General features: G+C 37.4%; 1 protein-coding gene across 1 annotated transcript; it reads right to left on the bottom strand.

Moving 5' to 3' along the window:
- Positions 1-1,270: 1,270 nt before the first annotated feature.
- LOC755232 (F-box/WD repeat-containing protein 11) lies at positions 1,271-20,507 on the bottom strand. The gene is made up of 12 exons (XM_011671693.2): positions 20,377-20,507; positions 19,314-19,492; positions 18,589-18,746; positions 17,982-18,143; positions 12,177-12,295; positions 11,595-11,746; positions 6,538-6,610; positions 4,364-4,475; positions 3,779-3,903; positions 3,206-3,281; positions 2,697-2,812; positions 1,271-2,227 (listed from the first exon to the last, which is right to left on the bottom strand). Exons 1-12 carry the CDS (start codon positions 20,479-20,481, stop codon positions 2,099-2,101), a joined length of 1,506 nt encoding a protein of 501 aa, XP_011669995.1. The 5' UTR covers positions 20,482-20,507; the 3' UTR covers positions 1,271-2,098.
- Positions 20,508-20,538: the final 31 nt, after the last annotated feature.

Raw genomic sequence — 20,538 nt, 5'->3', positions numbered from 1 at the left:
CAAGCATGTTAAAAGATGTGTAAGTCTAATGCAAAAGGCCATGTGAAATATTGGCAAGAGTCACTACAATTTTGAAAATCATTTTGATGTTTTTTTTAGGTACAAGCTTATCTACAAATGAAAAAAAAGATAAGGATTAAAAGGCAATATAAATGAACATAAAGATCACTCCCAGAGATCTATTTATTTGCTTTTATTGAACTTAAGGTTTAAAAAGCAATTGCAACAGTTTTAAAGCTGTATCTTGATATTCATGTACCAATCACCTAGAAAAATAATTTGTGTACTGCTAGAATATATTGTAAAATATGAACCTTGGTAAAATTTACTGAGCATTTTATGAGTTGATGGTTATGAGTTGATATCCACAATTTGCTTTTAGGTTGGCTGAGGTTGTATTTAAACTTGCAGTATCTATTTATAGGAGTAATATTTGAAGCTCATATTTTGAATATAGTAATAGTATATATATATATATATGGTGATTGGTACACTTTACCAAAAATGAAATCTTGGCAAAATCCGTATTTGAGAGCATACCAATACTGTACATGAATACTTAAATGAATATAAATTATTAATAAATGACGACTTGTCAAATTAAAACGAAAACATACAGAAAGTACTCACAGGCAATAAATTTTGTTTTATTAAAACAAAAATATTTAATCTTTGTACACATTACAAAAGTACTTATGTTAATGGATGGAATGGACAAGGTTTTCAGCAAAATACAAAACAGAATACAAATATCTATCGAATGATGGGAGTCTTCAGGGCAATATCATCTTTTGTTTCACTATGTTTTGAACAAAAATTACTCAAGCTCGTTATTGAGAGGCACAATATATCTGCAGAAGATGCAAACAGTATTAGATACCACAGAATTGCTTTGGAAATTTGAATACATAACGGTGGTTTTCTATTAGATCTAGAATGAAACTTCAGGATCAAAGAATGTCATGTCATATTGATATCTGAAACTTTTCACTGCATGCAAAAAGTGAAAACGGCACACTTAATCAAACTATTTTATATATCCCATTTCCTCTGAAAAATTATATCGGTTTATATATCTGATTAAGGAAGTCATTTGATATCTGGCTGGAATACTCCCCAGGGAGTGGAGAATGTGCATACATTGTGTGCAGGTAAGCCTGAATCCTATGACCGGGGTAATAATATATACATCTGTAAAGCGCTTTGAGAGGGCCTCCGGTCCTGAAAAGCGCTATATAAGAACTAGCTATTATTATTTATCTTATCCGCTCAGAATTTACAATATATTTCAATGTGGTATTTAAGTCTTCATATATATATCTGATCTGAACAAAGTGTAATGAAGCACATCTCAATGGCAATGCACTTCAAATTTTCTTGTGAATATTCACAGCAAGCAAATAGAGGAAGCTTCACAAGGAAGAACATGATACTTGACACACAGTTGTAGAAATACTGTAGCATAAAAAAAACACATGTAAAACAGCACCAACATCAAACAGCAATTAAAAAAAGGTATAAACCTCTATCATTCCACAATCATTTACAGTATCAAAGACCAATAATGCCGTTTCTTACAATCCCAGCTGTCCTAGTATCTAGAGATACTTTGTTCAGGAAAGCAGTCACTAGATCAACGTTTTCTCAGTTACGACTTAAACTCAATATCTGTGAAGGTAATACTTTCAACATCTACCAGTTGTCATGGATGGTTATTGGTAGATAGATAGTTCATGGAACTTCATTTAATTTAAATTGTATTACTAGTCCACATGATATGAAACAAGCTAGGTTACAATTAAACAATGGTGATCCATGGTCTACCAATAGCTAAGGATGAAGACAGTTCCTGGCACTTCTTGGGATGCCATCAGAATCTTTGTATCACTCGCATAAATCAAATTCAGCAGGCTTTGTTTGAATAACTGATGTTAATTCACAGTCTACCAAAGTTCCATATGCAGACATGGTTATTTGGCCAATCCATCTTCCCAAGGACCAACTGCTATAGTATTGAATTTGTTGCTCTGCCTCCACAATGGGGAAGAAGGGGGGTATGCTGGCCTCAATCTGTGATGGGTACACCACTGTGACTGATCTACCAGTAGCTAAGGATGGTCACAGTTCCAGGAGCTTGAGGGGATGCGATCATTATCTTGGTATCACTCGTCCACATCAGATGAAGCAAGCTGGGGTTCCGATGGACAACGTTCAAGAGTCTTCCATCCTGTTTAAAGAAATAAGGATAATTCCCCCAAATTAGTTGTGCTCCAAAGAAAGAAAAACAAAAGAATCTGATGGGTGATGGACTGATGAGACTATACCGAATGCAAAGTACATTTTCTGAGTACAATTTGTATTTAAGATCTTGTTTCTCTACAGGATTAATCTTTCCCTGTAAGTTCTGAATAAATATCTGATAAACTATTTTGTTTAATATAACATTTTAGTAGTTTAGTCACAAGTATATCAGATCAATTAAAATGTATCATTTGAAAACTGTGACCTTAAGCAACATATGGTTTATCCTTCCAGAATAAATTTAAGCTCCATAACAGTGTTTTTAATTTTCAAGGTAAAACATTTAGTTCAAAATACTTGTATAGAAGGTTCTACCGCCATTTCTAAAATAACTGATGGACATCAATGACTGACACTGAACTTCAAAGCATATTCTCAATTACTAGTAGTCTCACCTGAGCATCCCACACAACGATCTTCTTTCTGTCTCCTCCTGTTACCAGTCTATCATTGGACAATCTCAAGCAGCGCACAACACCTATGTGTTCCTTCATCACATTCAGACAGATACCTAGTGCACATGAACAGGAAAAGGAGAGATAAAAAAAAGTCAATAAATTTGATGTAAATTTAGAATTCAGACTTCCAATTACACTAAAGTAGTGAGTCCCACAACTGAGAATAAAACTACATAAAAGATCTCACAATGGTTATGGAAAACATGCTACCTATAATTAAAAGTAACAGTGGTTGATAAAATTAAAGAAAAAGAATGAAAAGAAAATAATAACAAAAGTTGTTATCTCCAATAATACAATAGCCAATAACCACTAAAGATAAACCAGATGTAATGCAGAGAAAGGAAACAAAGAAAGACAGACAAAGAAAAGGAAGGTAAATTAAAATTTACAAGAAGAAAACATATTAATAAGAGAGATGTTGAAGTCACTATCCTATCACTCACCTTCATAATTCCATAGCCTGACTGTACTGTCGGCTGAACCTGATGCTATCACATTGCTGTTATAGTCAAGGCAATACTACAACAAAAAGATTATAACAAAACAAAAATAAATCACTGCATTACACTTTACAGTACCTGAATGTCTAATTCAACTTTTCCTACACATGAATTTGTATAGATGATTGCTGGTTTTATGAACTAATTTCCAACTGTACTTAAGCCAATGTGTGTGTTAGTTGGTTTGTGAAACCAGTAATATGTACCTACAACATTTAACTTTCTAGCTTTACGAAGTCATGATCCTGCACTTTTACTTGAATATGTTTTCAATAAATGAACAAACTTTACATTGAAAGGGAAATATCTTTTATGATGAAAAAGCACAAGAATTCATGATTTGACAACATGACTATTGTTGCTAATATTTACATTCTCTGATATCTTTTTCGACCCTTCAAAACTGCAAATTGTGCTGTTTTTGCAAGGGGGTTAATTTTATGTACCGGTACAAATTATTTACTTTCACAAGTTTTCAAAATAACATATTCCTATTAAAGTGAATAGGTGACTCACCACTTCATCTGTATGACCTTCAAGTGTCTTTGTGCAGACTCCTACATGTGTGTCCCATATCTTGATGAGACCATCTCCTCCACCACTGACGATGATCTTATCATCAAACTTACAACACATCACACCTAGGGAGATACAAATCAATGAAGCATTATATCTCTATGAGTAATACCACTATTATTTCCTAGCCCCTTTACTATATGTTTGTGGTCCTATGAACACATACTAATTAAAAAGTAAACTCAAATCAAATCATAACCTCTAATTGTTTTTGAGAATTTTCACATCATTTTACTTTTTCTCTTACAATATGTTCAAACAGGAGGGGGGGGGGGGGGGGGACTCTTGCACTACTGACACTATTCACTATTAACTTTATAGTGGTCACTTAATATCTTAGACATAACTATTTTCCATTGGAAAAACTATATCTCTAAGTCAGCCAATTGGTACTTTTATTAGTAATTCTAAGACCCAGATTTCAAGTCAACCAAGTGTACAAGGATTCGCTATTCTGTATATAGCATATCTTACATTAAAACGGGCTTGTAAATAGTGGACATGCATGGCCCTCTATGAACTAACCTTCTGAATGTCCACGAAGAACATGAAGACAGATTCCTCTGTGAATGTCCCATACTCTGACCGTAGTATCCCAGGCAGTGGTAACAGCTTTCTCTCTGTGAACATCTAAATACTACATGGAAGAAATATATATATATATATATACAAATAAACTTTAACAGTAAACATTCATTCCTAATGTCACATCAAGCCAAGACAACATAATTATCTTTTCTGACTATCACAGGAAACAAGGTAACAATTCTTCTCAAAAAATAAAAAATTAGTTGTGTCTTGCTGGAAAAAAACATGAAGACCCAGTAGAAATATATTTTCTTTTAATGTCACAATATACTTGGTTAAAAATGTTCATATATACACTAATATTGTCTGTTATGAGATCCAGAATCAATGAAAGGTTTATGGCAGAATGATTATTTCATTTTTATAAAATACAGTTGATATTCCTAAAAATATAGGCACAATGACAAATGATGTAGGCTCGAGTCGGTACGGTCGATCACACCGGGACCCGACCGTTGCCATCGGGTCCCGGTTTCGTTTTTTGAGAACCGACGCTCCGAAAAAAATAATGAAAAATGTAAGAAATTGCAGTTTTGCACACCACTAAAATCAATCCACCTTAAAACTTAAGTATTTAATTGTTACCAATCATATTCTAGCTCATCCTGAATTAGCTGATATAAATATGGGTTGCAAAGCAGTTCGCCCAATGGGGTTGTTTTTGCCAGCTAGCTGCTAGAGCTCTAGCTACTGTACTGGCCGGGTCCCTCGGCAGGATTAATAAATCAGGTTGAAAGAAACATTAATGTTTGAATAATAAAACGGCTTTCTAAAAAGTACTTCTTTACAACATACTGATCGAATAATTTTTACAAGACAAAATAGATATTTTTTCTTTGATTTTGAACACCGCATGGTTCTTTTAAAAGCTGAAAATTACTTGGTAATCACAAGAAGTTTCGATACGGATAGCTGTTGCAAGGCAAGTTCAGACTAGTCTCTGAAAAATGCGCAGTGTACCTCGTTAGCCGTAATGCATGCCAGAACGAACCCAAACAAAGACGTGATCGTAACGAGAAAAAAAATCATTACAAACTACGAGAGCACAATTAGAAAGACAACTAGTCAAAATTATCGTAAGCAGATACAACTTGGAGGAAGAATACAATAGTTGTCCAAGAAAAGCCACATAAATAGTGATATTTAAGGAGTTACTATAGGTACAATCATTATCGGAAGGGCCTAGCCGCTGCGATATCCGAATAACACGTGTTTAAATTAAACACGAGGCTAGAAACCAAATAAGGCCCTCTACGGTAAAAAGCAGTATAACAAAGGATTTGAGTATTTGCAGCAGACCCCTTGCGATAAAAATGTACCCAGTTACTCCTCGATTATCACAATTTCTGTGGCATTTCTTGGGCGATTATTGAATTCTTTGTCCAAGTTATGTATCTAATTATTGTAATTTTGAGCAGTAGTTGTCTTTCCAATTGTGCTCTCGTAGTTTTTAATGATTTTTTTTCTCGTTACGATCACGTCTTTGTTTGGGTTCGTTCTGACATGCATTACAGCTAATTACGAGGAGCACTCCGCATTTTTCCAAGACTAGTCTGAACTTGCCTTGCAACAGCTATCCGTATCGAAACTTCATGTGATTACCAAGTAATTTTCAGCTTTTAAAAGAAAGCATGCGATGTTTAAAATAAGAGTTAAATATTTATTTTGTCTTTAAAATATTATATGATCGGTATATTGTACAGAATCATTTTTTAGAAAGCCGTTTTATTATTCTAACATTCATATTTTTTGACCAGTTTTATTCAACCTGCATAAATCAAAATGGCGGCTCGAATGTTGTCTTTCTAATTCTGCCCCAGTTTTTTTACTTTTAGAGGCACGATAATGGCACTAAACATCGCCAATCATGGATGAAAATAATGTCAAATGGAAGAATATACCGATCTGAGCCGAGGTATGCATGTGTTGATTTATTTGATTGATAAAGAAGGTCACTTTTAAGGGACATACTGATGATGTGCGCTTTTTATAGAGGCAAGTGACAAATCCTGCGAGCTGATTTCGGGACACCGGGTCCCGATCGGTGCAACGCCGTCGGGACCCGGTTTATGAAAATCCCGACATGACTCAGGCCTAAAATGATGTCTTACCTGTATATCATCACTGTGTCCTCTGAGTATTTGTCTACAGCAGCCATCAGGCCATGACCAGACTCTAACAGATCTGGAATAAAATAAATAGCGAAATCATACAGTGTCATATACGATGCAAATTGAGGGAAACTACATCATTCTTGTCATGGGTTATCATAATGAATATCCGACTCTTTCACGCTGTAACAAGTTTCTCTGCCCTTAAATACCCCCATATGGGCATTTAAACAGCTTGAATTACTTTCTAGACAGATAAGACATATATGTGGAACACATATATATTCTGGTGGTGAAGTTTGTGTTGGAATTCTGTTGTGCTTTTGAGTGTTTTTGAGCGCTCTGCGATGACATTGAACTATCGGGTGACATACACAAATGTGCTTAGTCCCACATACGGATATACAGTTCGGAGTATATATATATCTCACGCGATTGAACTACGTTATTGGATCAGTTTCTCTTCGATTGTCAGCATCATTATCATCATGCTGTAATATATATTGCTCTTAGACGTTATTCTGGAATGCATCAATAACACTTGGAAATGAAAATGTGGAACTTTGAGATGGACTAGTGAGTAGGTATTTTGTATTTATGATCTGATAACATTTCAAAGCTCAACGACGAGAAGTTTATAAATACTGAATTATATATTGGTTATTACCATCACGCATCATCAACATTAAAACTGTTTGATAAAACAAGATTTATTTGAATTCCGTGGTTCTTATCACGCCATTTTCTACGTGGTCGACCTGTTTTTTACATTTTATCATGTACTCACAATCTACCATTACACCGAACAATGTCGACAACATTGCCGAAAATGCAATCAATTCCTTTATCAAAGGAGAGCTTTTCTTGAAAACAATTCGCCAAGCAGTGCATGAAGGCGTACAAAAGGAAATAGGCCTAATCATGGGTCGTCTCGAGGCCCATGAAGCAAGGATTATGGTTTTGGAGAACAAGGTCGATTCTCTGTCGAAAAATATCGATCACTTTCACAAAGACCTAGAAAGAAAACAAAACAAAGTGGAAACTCTTACAAGGGAACTCAATGCACAAGAACAGTACTCTAGACGTAATTGCCTCCGTTTCTATGGTGTGCCGGAATCTACGAACGAAAACACGGATGACTTAATCCGAGAGATTGTGAACGACAAACTAAAGATCCCAATTAACAATGGAGACATTGAGCGTTCGCATCGCATCTCTTTCAAGAAAAAGGAGGGGGCCAATGCTCAAGAAGGGGTGAAAACCCGATCGTCAACGCGCACTGCCACTCCCAATCCCAAGGACTCCAAGGATCCCAGCCCACGCCCTATAATTGTGAAGTTCAACTCAATAATTACTCTTTTATCAGTCAGGAAAGAGAAAATAGACGCGGTGGTGGCGTTGGTTTTTTTATCTTGAATAATCTGAATTACAGTATAATGCATAATCTCAATATAAACAATGAATATTGTGAAGCTATATTTTTGAAAATCAATGAGAATGTTATTATCGGCTGTGTATATAGACCACCTGGTCAACCAATTAATGATTTTTTGAATATTTTACAAAATACTCTCCAACATATTCCACGTTCCATGTCATGTTATTTCTTTGGAGACTATAATATAAATCTTTTATCGTCTGAGGGCAATCTTTTCAATAATGAATTCATAGATATGTTTTGTTCTTTTTCATTTTACCCAGTTATTGATAAGCCCACCCGCATAACGAAAGATTCTGCTACATTAATTGACAACATGTTTACAAATAAGCCTGATACGGTCAGGGAAAGTGGTATTCTCTTTGGAGACATTAGTGATCATTTGCCCATATTTAGCGTTATTTCACCAAGTTGTATATTTTCTAACTCTGACAATGTAAACAGTTTTAAACGTGTAGTCAATGATTATAATATTGCAATATTTTGTAGACATTTAAGGGATTTTGACTGGAATCTTCGTGTGACAAATGTAAATGACATGTTCAAAGACTTTGTGGATATTTTTCTAGATATATACGACAAGTGTTTCCCTCTCAAAAAATCAAAAAATATGAACAATCGGAAGAACAAGGCTTGGTTCACAAAAGAACTAAAAAAAATGTGTAAAAAAAGACAAACTTTATACAAAAAATTTATATCACGCCGAGCAGTAATTGATGAAAGAATTTACAAGTCATTCCGTAACAAATGCACAAAGGCAATACAAAAAAAAAAACAACGATATTTTCAATCTAAATTTTGTGCCGTTACAGGGAATTCCAAGGCTACTTGGAAAGAAATTAATACGGTTTTAAATAGAACTAAAATTTAAAAAAATATCCCTTCCAAAATTGTAAATGACAATAATGACATATCTCACCCAAGGGAAATGGCTAACGAATTTAATAAATATTTCATTTCGATAGGCCCCAATTTACAAAAGAAACTGGATGATCCCCATGATACATGTAATAAACATTTCTCCAAATATCTTTCAAATCCTTGTTCTTCTTCAATATTTTTTCAACCGATTGTTGAAAGTGAAATTATATCCATTGTTGACAAATTTAAAAATGATACTTCTTCTGGTTTCGACCACATAGATGTAAAAGTAGTTAAGAAAGTAATACCATTTATTTGTAAACCATTGAGTCAAATTTTTAACATGTCAATGTCGACAGGTCTTGTTCCAGATAATCTCAAAGTAGCTAAAGTTATACCAGTTTTTAAATCGGGGTCAAAAGAATGTATGTCGAATTATAGACCAATTTCTGTACTTACTGTTTTCTCAAAAATAATCGAAAAATGTGTTTTCAGTAGAATTTCCAATTTTTTATCTTCCAACAACTTATTAAATAACACTCAATATGGATTTAGAGAGGGTCTGTCAACATCATTAGCAATTACAAAATTCACTCAAGATATTACAAATTCCATTGAAATTAAAAAAACAACAGTCGGTGTATTTTTAGATATGTCAAAAGCATTTGATACAATAGACCATAATATTTTAATGCACAAATTATATCATATTGGCATACGAGGTGTTCCCCATAAATGGATTGAAAATTATCTTAGCAATAGAAAACAATATGTTACAATTAATTCTACAGACTCAAATATGCTCAATTTTGTTTGCGGGGTTCCACAGGGTTCTATCCTCGGCCCATTATTATTTCTAATTTACATAAATGATATTCAGTGTTCATCAAATGTCCTAAGTTTTATACAGTTTGCCGACGATACAAGTATTTTTTTTACCCATAAAGATATTCCCCTTATTAATACCACGTTTAATAAAGAATTACAAAATGTATATCAGTGGTTAAAATGTAATAAGTTAATTATAAATATGTCTAAAACTAACTATATGGTTTTTAGCAATATGAATTATAATATTGATGATATAAGAATCCATATGAACAAATCCCAACTATTACATACAAATCATACCAAATTTTTAGGTGTTCATATAGATGAATCCATGTCTTGGAAATATCATTTAGGAGATGTTTGTTCTAAAATTTCTCAAGTTGTTGGTATCCTATATCGCCTGCGCAATTTATTACCCGAAAAAATTCTTCTTACTATTTACAATACCCTTTTCCTACTCCACATATCATACTGTAATATAAATTGTGGTGGCTGTCCTAAGTCATATTCTGATAGAGTCTTTAAACTACAAAAAAAAGCCATTCGCCTGATATCAAAATCCTCGTATAACTCTCATTCTGCTCCGCTATTTCATAAGCTCAATGTATTAAGCCTATCCGATATTTGTCAGCTACAAACTGGTATGTTCATGTATAAATGTAAAAATCGCTTATTCCCTCGTTATATTACTGATCTATTTCCTATAAATGCAAGTATTCACTCTTATCAAACTCGGTCTTCTAATGATTTTCATTTCCCCAAAATATGTACATCCTATGCAAAATCTACTTTATTTTTTACCGGCCCAAAACTGTGGAGTTCTTTACCAAATGAAATAAAAAACTCAGTGTCACTCCAATCTTTCAAACGCAAACTAAAAAAACACTTGATAAATTCATACCGTAATCAACTACAACGTTAGTAGAGCTTCTTAACCCGTCCTTTCTTTCTTTATATACAAATTTACTTTGCTTTTTTTTTTGTTTAACGCAATTATTCAATTGTTATTTAATGTATTAAGATTATATTTAATTGATCATGATGGGTGCCAACGCACTTAAGACTATTTTCCTGTCTTCCAGTTGGCTCCCTCCGCAATAATAACATGTTCTATATCATTACACTTTAATCAATCACTTATGCTCTTTGTCAATGTTACTGTAAATGTTCACATTTTGTTTTGGTATTTGTTGTTGTTATTGTATATACATGTATATATCTGTTATATGTAATGTACATCTTTGTACTTTTATTATTGTGGAAAATAAATGAACTGAACTGAACTGAACTGAAAACATTTCAAACATTTCTGTTTTCAATGTATCTTTTTACAGATATTTAAGGTAAAAAGAATCTGAAATATGGTTCCTTGGAGACATTTGTATTAAGCGCTATATAAAAATTAAATATTATTATTATTATTATTTTCTAGATTGATAATTTCTGTATAGGAATTAGTGCCGTTATTTGAATTTGGCAGGAAATAAAAGTTACTATATCTAGAGGTCCTTTCATGATGACTTATGGTAATGGATTGTCTCAAGACAGGTTTTCAACTAATCAGCAACAGGTCTCAGAAGACAGAGTGTCTGCTAACTATACTATAGAGTACCAAAGTGCTAACAAATTCGCTCATTGTCTAGGTTACTGGTTCAAAACATCAGAGCCTGCGCATTAAATTCACCATGAAATCATTCAAGCAACGAGCTGGAACAGGGCATAGTTAGTGTTTGCAGCTAGTGTAATCACCACACCATTGTTTATCACAAAATTGTTTGGAACCAGCAACCTTGACAACTTGGCCAGTATGACATCATACATTGATATTCGTTGGACAAGCCAAATTTCAACAACTTTTATAAGAGAATGCATGAAAATTGAAGTTTTGTTTATAGAATTTTCTTATAAAATGAGAAGGGGTACTTACCTATCACTTGAAGCACTGACAATGGATTCATTTTGGAAGCACACGTGATCTACTGAGCCTGTATGACCTTCAAGTGATTTGATGCACCTTCCTGATCCGATCTCAAACACTCGAAGCAGTTTATCGGAACAGCCTGTCACGATCAAGCCATTCTGGGGACAACATAGTCAAATGTGATTTGAAACATACATCATAAAAAAACAACTACCGGTAAAGTGTATGTTTAGACTGGGAAATCAGAGAAGGGTATTTCATTAACTAGCATTGTTTTGTTGTTCTCATACAAAAAACATCACTTGTCTAAAAAAGGCAGTTCTTGCAAAGTATAAGTAAATAAAGGTCGAAACATTGTATGCAAATTATGAAATTCAATGAAATCAACATGCCTCTACTTAAAAGTAAACAATTTGTAATTCTATGTGTAGGCATATTAGCACATGTTTTTTCCCCCTCATATCTGACAATTTATGTGTAAAATTAAGATTATCAATATGAACGACTTCAATGTGTATCGTCTTATGATATACGGATCAAATAAAGAAATAGACCTTCTTACGATAAGAATTTAAGTTTGTCATTTACCTTCAGTTTTAGGCAAGTTACAGCACCAGTGTGAGCATCTATGACACTGATGCATTCTGAGGTACATACATTCCATACTCTTACTGTTCTGTCTCTACTCCCGCTCACTAAAATGATTCCTACAGGTACAACAGTTATTTGAAACAAAATAGATGAAATACATTTGTAAAAATCTGAATACATATACTCACTTAAACCAAGGCTTTATATCTAGAGCTGCCTAGGCAAAGCTCCGATACAAATGCGCAAAAACATTGATCAATGTATTTGTTAGTCTCTTTCTATCTTATTACAACTCTAATAGTGACATTCTTAGCTACAAATAAAACACTACTTGCACAAGTGAGTTAACCTGGCATAAGAGGGAGCTTTCTTTATTCACAGTATCTTGTGGTATGAACATAGATGGCGCTATACAGCAATATGTTATACATCATATTGTAACATCCTTCCTTTTTTAGAAGAATAGAATTTTGTTGTTTATCTGATATATTTGATTAGTTTTTTTTTCTTTGTTAAGATTGCCCAGGATTTTAACGCATTTACATTTATATACATTAAACTGCGACTTAACAAGGTCGCGTTATTTACATGCAAATCTGTTATGATGTTATAACCAAACGTGGCACTAGCATTGTACATGTATGTGGGATAGCTGGTCATTCAGCCTAAAGTAATACAAATGATATAGTCTGAATTATTCTCTAGTTATGTGTTATATGGTAGACATTATAAATGAGCAATTCCTAAATGTTGGACGGTAGCTGTAACTCAGGGAGGTGTGCATGGGGTCTTAATTAATTGGTTACATAGTCTTCAAGGTATTGGGGTTGTCGTTGTTGCCTGTGGCTCCTGCGTAGTGGTTGTTCTGGTGGGTTTGTTGGTGTTGTCATCGGTGTTGCGTGAGTGGTTATAGTTGGTTGTCCGCTGTCTTCGAACCACTCTGGAGCTTGATCGTCAGCGTTTGGTTCTGGGATTTCGGGTGTGGAGTGTGCAGATGTCTTTCGCAAGTGGCGTCGGTTCCTCCGAAGTTCGCGCCCACTGTCCGTGATAATCCTGTATGATCGTATGCCCACTTTCTCTTTCACTTCCGCTTCGTCCCACTTATCCCTATGACGCGATGGTTGTAGGCGTACATGGTCACCTACTTGTAAGTCAGGGAGAACTCGTGTGTGGCGGTTGAAGTACAGAGCTTGTCTCTCCTGTTTCTGTATTTTCCGCTCCCGTACATCCATCACCAGTTGTGGTTGTAGGAGTTCATTCGCGATAGGAATGTTTGTCTGCATCCGGCGCCCAAACATCCTTTGTGCTGGAGAGCTGTTCATGTCCGCGGTTGGGGTGTTGCGCCAGACGAGAAGACTCATATAAAAATCTTCCCCCGCCGTCTTTGCTTTTTTTACTAGTCCCTTCGCGATCTTTACAGCACTTTCCACCTTTCCATTGCTTTGAGGATATTCCGGAGAGCTGGTGGAATGTGAGAATCCGTATTCTCTAGAAAACATAGCAAACTGTTCGGAGTTGAACGGAGGGCCGTTGTCGCTCATGATTTCTTCAGGTATGCCGTGAGTGGAAAAGTGACGTTTGAGCCGGCTGATGATAGCGCTGCCGTCCTTACGGCCCTTGAGGTTATCTACTTCAAAGTAGTCCGAGAGGTAGTCGACAGTGCACAAGTAATCCTGCCCACTGACCGTGAAGATATCGCAGCCAACCTTCTGCCACGGGTGGCTCGGGATAGGATGGCTGATCAGGGGCTCTTTTGGTTGTGATACGGCATATGTGTTGCATGCGTCGCAACGGGATATATAATCCTTTAAGTCCGCGGATATTCCCGGCCAATAGACGCATTCTCTCGCCCTCCTCAAAGTGCTGTCGATGCCTGTGTGTGCGGTATGGAGTCTCTTTCTTACGGTCGGACGCATTGTTCGTGGAATCACGCAACGAAGTCCCTTGAGGACGATGCCGTCATCGAATGTTAGTTCATGTCTGATGGCATGGTACTGTCTCACTTCGGGAGCACAGTCTCGGATTGATGCCGGCCATCCTTCGTTTATGTACTGCATCACGGCGCAAAGTTCCTCATCACGCGCGGTCGACTCGAGTATTTCCTTCTTCATCGCGTCAGAAATTCTCAGTGAATCAACAAGATGGATGCGTTCAGTCTCGGCTTCGGTACGTGATCTCTCAGTGCTTGGAAGGTAAGCACGTGAGAGTGTGTCTGCTAGATAGAGTTCTGGGCCTGGCATATACTTGATCTGCACATCATACTGCATTAGACGGAGCAGTAGCCGCTGTAAACGCTTTGGTGCGGTGGCTAGGGATCTTTGTGTGATCGATACTAACGGCTTGTGGTCGGTCCACAGAACGATTTCCCTGCCATAAACATACTCGTGGTGTTTCTCGAGACCGAATACTTGTGCTAGAAGTTCTTTTTCTATCTGGGAGTACCTCGTTTCTGCTGGAGTCAACGCCCGACTGGAGTACGCTACGGGTTGGCCTTTTTGGAGGAGTACGAATCCTAGGCCCGATTGAGAGGCATCGCCTTGCCCTTCCGTTTGACATTCCGGGTCAAAGTATTTCAAGACAGGCGCTGAGCTGACAAGTAACTTGATATCCGCGAAAGATTTGTCCTGGTCGGGCCCCCACTCCCATGGTGTGTCCTTGTGGGTTAGTCGACGCAGGGGCTCACTTTTTTCGGAAAGGGCCGGTAGAAACTTTGCAAGGTATTTCACCATGCCCACGAATCTCTGTACGCTCTCGACGCTGTCCGGTTTGGGCATCTCCGTTATGGCCTTCACTTTGTCCTCGTCAACCTGTAGTCCGTTACTGGTTAGGACATGGCCTATGAACTTCACGCGGTCGGTTTTGTACTCAAATTTTCGTTCATTGAGTACGATCTTGCGCTCGATACATCTCTTCATCAGGGCGTCGAGGTTCGCGTCATGATCTGCGTGAGCCTCTTGGAGCGTCGCACCTCGGCCAACAATCAGAATGTCATCTGCGACTTTGTAGACACCTGTCAGACACTCCAAGTTCTGATCTAGGAGCTTTTGGAAAAGCTCTGGGGCAGGGCTGACTCCAAACGGCAGCCTTCTCCACTTGTAGCGTCCCCATGGAGTCTGAAATGTCGTGAGAAGCGATGACTTGTCATCCAGTTCACATTGCAAGAACCCTTCCTTGCAGTCTGCCTTGGTGAAGACCTTTACCGAAGCCAGTTCAGGGAGCACATCTTCAATGAGGGGCAACGGGTAGTGTTCTCTTTTAAGGGCACGGTTTAAATACTGGGGATCTATGCACACTCTGATTCTCCCATCTGATTTCTGTACAACTACTAGCCCTGAAACCCAGTCTGTTGGTTTCTGTACCTGATCTATCACCCCTAGAGATTCTAATCTATTCAGCTCTTCTTTAAGCTTGTCCCTAACAGCTATTGGAACCCTTCTGGGGGGCATCACTACTGGTGATGAATCATCTACCTCTAAGTGGACTTTGCCTGGCATCTTCCCCAGCCCACTAAATGCTTCTTGGTATTTCTTCACTACTTCGCTCTTTGTCTTTGCATACTTATCCAAACCCGGTGAGTCATCTAAGCTAGCGATGTTCTCATGCTGCACTGTTATCAGATTCATTGATTGAGCCTTTCTAGACCCTATCAATGGTACACATGTTTCTTCATTTACAACATGGAAGAGGACATCACATGGCTGTCTATTCTTAGCATTCATCATGTGCAGTTTGCATGTGCCCACAGACGTAATGCTTGCCTTATTCCCAAATAAGCCTAGCTGCTTGGCATTCTCGTGAATTGGTATACCCAGGGGAACATGCTTTCGAGGGATGACGTTCACTGTGGCCCCACAGTCAACCTGCATTTTCACCGGTTCCCCCTCAATGAGAAATGTTGCCATGATTTTGTTTTGGAATTGGGTTTCATTATTGTTCCCTACAGCCTTGATATTCTCTTCCTTAGTGTTTTCACCTAGTGCAACAACCATGATTTCATCATCCGAATCCTCATAAATAGCACGCACATTGTGCTGTGCACCCCTGAATGGTGGTCTACTACGTCTTGCTTGCATTCCTGACCTGTTACTAGAGCTACTACTGGTATCATAAGACGACATGCACATCTTTGCAAAGTGATTGCTTTTGCCGCATTTTGAGCATTGTTTGCCCCAGGCTGGGCATTTTTCTTTAACACGCTCATGCTTCAGTCCACAAAATTTACACTCTATCACATTGTTTTGTGATCCTGATTGGTGGCCATAATCCTTCCCTTTATTTTGCCAATTGCGCTGGTGTTTCTGCGACACCGCATGCGCAACCAAAGCATCACCTTGCAAGAGCTGTGTTTGAGTCTTAGAGGACTCATAAGCCCGACAAACGTCGAGGCACCCCTGCAGGGTCAGATTTGGCTCTTGAAGCAGTCGCTTCCTCACTGAGTCATCTAGTATTCCTAATACTACCCTGTCTCTGATTAATTCGTCCATCAGGGCGCCATATTCACAGCTACCTGCTAATTGTCTTAACGTGACATAGTACCTTTCGAAGGTCTCGTCCTCGTGTTGTGCGTATTTATTGAATTTGTACCTCTCATACGTGATATTTGTCTGGCCACTGCAGTACTCTCGCCAGAGCTTTCGAATTGTGGGGAAGTCTTTCCGTTCCTCTTCATTCCTGAATGGAAGGCCTGTATGGATTTTTACAGCATCTAGGCCAATGGCCGTCATGAAATGAGCGATCCGATATCTGTCGGGCTCACTTTCCAGACCCGTGATTATTTCATAATTCTCCCACATCTGGTGGAATATCTCCCAATTTTGTTTCAAATCTCCTTGAAGAGAAAGAGGACGGGGTAAGGGAACATTACTCTTAATTCTCCTACTGTTTCTCTGTGGATCAGACTGCCCTGGCTGTTCATTGCCACTTGCAGGGATCTCACGTGCATCAACACTCCCCCCAACTTCTGGATTTGGCATTATTGTCAAGAGGGTTGATATTCTACCCCGAATGTACTGCAATGTCAGACAATATCACGTTTACAGCAGTATAATAATTAATACACTGTGACTTCTACAGTACCTGTATCAGTGTTCACCGATACTATCTCATACATGTACTTAAGAGAGTATACACGAAACATAGTACATGGGACTACAATATCTACATATAGTCTAGACCATTAAAAGATAGCTTAGAAACTAACTTTCCTATATGCTCTCATGCCAAATCAAATCATGGCATTAAATCTGATAAGTATACTCCTGACACCATGTATTTGTTAGTCTCTTTCTATCTTATTACAACTCTAATAGTGACATTCTTAGCTACAAATAAAACACTACTTGCACAAGTGAGTTAACCTGGCATAAGAGGGAGCTTTCTTTATTCACAGTATCTTGTGGTATGAACATAGATGGCGCTATACAGCAATATGTTATACATCATATTGTAACAATCAATACAACATCTATCACAAAAACATCTCAATATTAACTTCCTCTGATTTTTTGGAAATTTAAGAAGGCTTGGATTAATGAAGTGGCTTGTAATGACGATTGTATGCTCATTAAAATATATATTGGTTGCAGATTGAAAAGTCAATTAACAATCATGCTGAATTTTTGTTAATGTGCATTATGTTAAACACTATCATACATCTTATCATAATAAACAAAACATAATATATTGCATTATATACTTTCGCTGAGAAGTACACCATGAATTTATATCAGTCCCAATAAATGTGACGCCGCCATCCAAACAACCCGATTCACACTACAATAATAAGATGTTACAGCTGATTACCTTCCGCATCCATACATGTCACTGTCTCTCTGTGACCTCTCAGGGCTGGTATCACCTTGTATCTTCCTAGGGCCCAGTTCAGACTTAAATGATAAGCCCTCATGTAGATCTCCTTCCATCTGCAAGTTGATTGGAGGCTACTTCTTCTACCTGGATCACCACCTGTCCGCATACAAAATAAAAGAGTGGGGAATTACAGTATGCATTTCACAACATCAGTGAACTTTGCAGGCACACATTACGTTATATAATGACATTGAATATTATGGGGCACTAGAACAAAAAGGTACCATAGTGCTTACAAAATGACAGAATTTGAAGTGAAATTATAATACATACCGGTAGACAAATAATTACAGCACATATTATGTGAATGCATGAATTCAATGATCAGGGTTATAATGTGCCAAGAGACATTGAGACTAGCAATCATCATCATCATCATCATCATCATCATCGTCGTGATCGTCATCAACATCATCGTCATCAACATCATCATCATCATCATCATCATCATCATCATCATCATCATCATCATCATCATCATCATCATCATTTCCATTGTAACAACATATCTGTCAGTTTTGAGGAAGAACTTTTTGTTTACCTCCACTTGTGATGCCTGCTCCATTGATGATCGAATCAAACGTGAATGTAGGTGAGGTGTTAGCGATGTTCTTCTGGTTAGGGCTAAAAGGTCGTTCCTGACAAAGGTCATGGATGGTACCGTAATGAAGCCATCCTCTTCTCTGACAATGATAAAACCTGGTTGACAAAGAAAGAAGAAGAGAACTGCACACTGTAATACCATAATATGAAAATAATAAACATATAATAATTCATGGATGTGAGCTAGCCTTTTGAGAAGTAGAGGGAGAAGGGTGGTGAAAGAGAGAGGGAGAGGGAGACAGACAGAGCAATACCATCAATATAAGGATGCTATGAATGGAATAGCACATAGAGTGAGTAAAGATTTAAATTAAAATGAACATTACAGGCTCACATCCTTTATTACATAAGCACTGACATCACAGACTGAAGGAAAAATGACAATATTTTAAAATATCAATTCATAACCTTTGCTAATATCATCATAGCTCTATATATCAAATTCATATGTTGACCATTAAACATAAAATGACAAAAAAATAGCCAAATTGAATACCGGTATATGTGACAAGTTCATTATGATGATATTATCTAAAAATTTGAAATATGGATGATTGATTTCATGACACCTAAAAGACAAAATATTTACAAAAAATGGGAGAGAAATGAAAGAAAGCAAATTAGTCGCTTGACTAGCTTCTATCATGAATTAGGTTTTCTTACCAGAGTATATCGCTATTTGCACATTCCCTCCATCTAGCGTTGCACTTGGCAACCTCACATACGTCCGTAACAGACAGATAGCTGAATATACGATCAATCAATTCTGGAGGAAGACAGGCAGTGACATCAACAGCAAGCAATGGTTCTAGGTCCGCACACAGCTTACGAATCTGCAAAGGCTGATTGGGGTTGAGAGTATACGTACATTCAGGTCAAATGTCAATCACATAGATAAAAATAAGATTAAAGGGAAAGTCTAAAAATTTATTAACAAAACTAGTTTAAGCAATGCAGATGAATCTATCATAAAACAATATACATGCTAGCAATACTCAAAAACATAAAATGCAAGACATTAGTTTTCATTATTATCAATAATGTCATCAATATCACCATCACCACATTCAAACAGTAACAGAAAAAGAGTCTGCAATAAAGTGCAAATTTAATAAACCTCCAAGTCTGATCTGTACAGCAAAGTCTCTAGCAAATACAATTGTTGATTGAATATTCTGGATCGCCCTGGATCGCCCAGGATCAACACGGTGCTACACCGACCGACCGGCCGGACTTAGCCGGGATTGAAAAAAACCCTCCTTGCCTGGATGGTTCCGGATCATACCGGATGACTATAGCAATTTAAACAGTTTAAAATTGCCGGGGTGGTGTCCCAGGACCCAGACCCCTGCCCAGACCATGACGAACAATCCAGGACCATTCCGGACTCTCCAGGATATAAGCCCGGACCCGGCCCATGCCCAGCTCAGCGCAGATTCAACCCCGGATTGGCCAACTTTCAGTCCGGGACACTCCAGCCTCCTGGACAATCAGGGCCGCTGCGGGACGTACAGTCCGGTGTGACTAGAGCTTTAGCATTATAACCAAGGGCCATCGCGCATCGCATGCCATACCAAGATTAAGAAGCTCAACTTCCGAAAGAAAAACAAAGTTATATCTCATCACATCACATTATTCACAATCATGCATGCATCAATAATCATTTTTATATAGACTAGATCTCTAGAATAATTATAAATAGATCTAACCTTTTTTTTTAGTTTACCTTGCATTTAGAAAATAATAGCTTTAAAACTTGATTCTGCTGTTCTTGTGAGCAGTCATCAAACCAAGAAGCAACCCTTGGTAGATGATCCTCAAAAGTCACCATGTTTTTTTTGTAAGATCCCTTTCCTCGATTGGCCTGGTGTTGACTGTTGTGCAACAA

The sequence above is a fragment of the Strongylocentrotus purpuratus genome, unplaced genomic scaffold (genome assembly GCF_000002235.5).
Source record: "Strongylocentrotus purpuratus isolate Spur 01 unplaced genomic scaffold, Spur_5.0 spur5_scaffold_5, whole genome shotgun sequence".
Taxonomy (NCBI): Eukaryota; Metazoa; Echinodermata; class Echinoidea; order Camarodonta; family Strongylocentrotidae; genus Strongylocentrotus; species Strongylocentrotus purpuratus.
Note: the sequence above shows the minus strand (reverse complement) of the source record. Positions and strands in the feature narration are given on the sequence as shown.

Bases quoted from the DNA above. Each gene is read 5' to 3' on its own strand.
- LOC755232 (XM_011671693.2), bottom strand. From the start codon at position 20,481: ATGGTGACTTTTGAGGATCATCTACCAAGGGTTGCTTCTTGGTTTGAT. The intron at 12,296-17,981 runs GTAATCAGCTGT...TTGTACCTGTAG, and splicing joins GACATGTATGGATGCGGAAG to GAATCATTTTAGTGAGCGGG. The intron at 3,904-4,363 runs GTTAGTTCATAG...GTATCTCCCTAG, and splicing joins TCTTCGTGGACATTCAGAAG to GTGTGATGTGTTGTAAGTTT.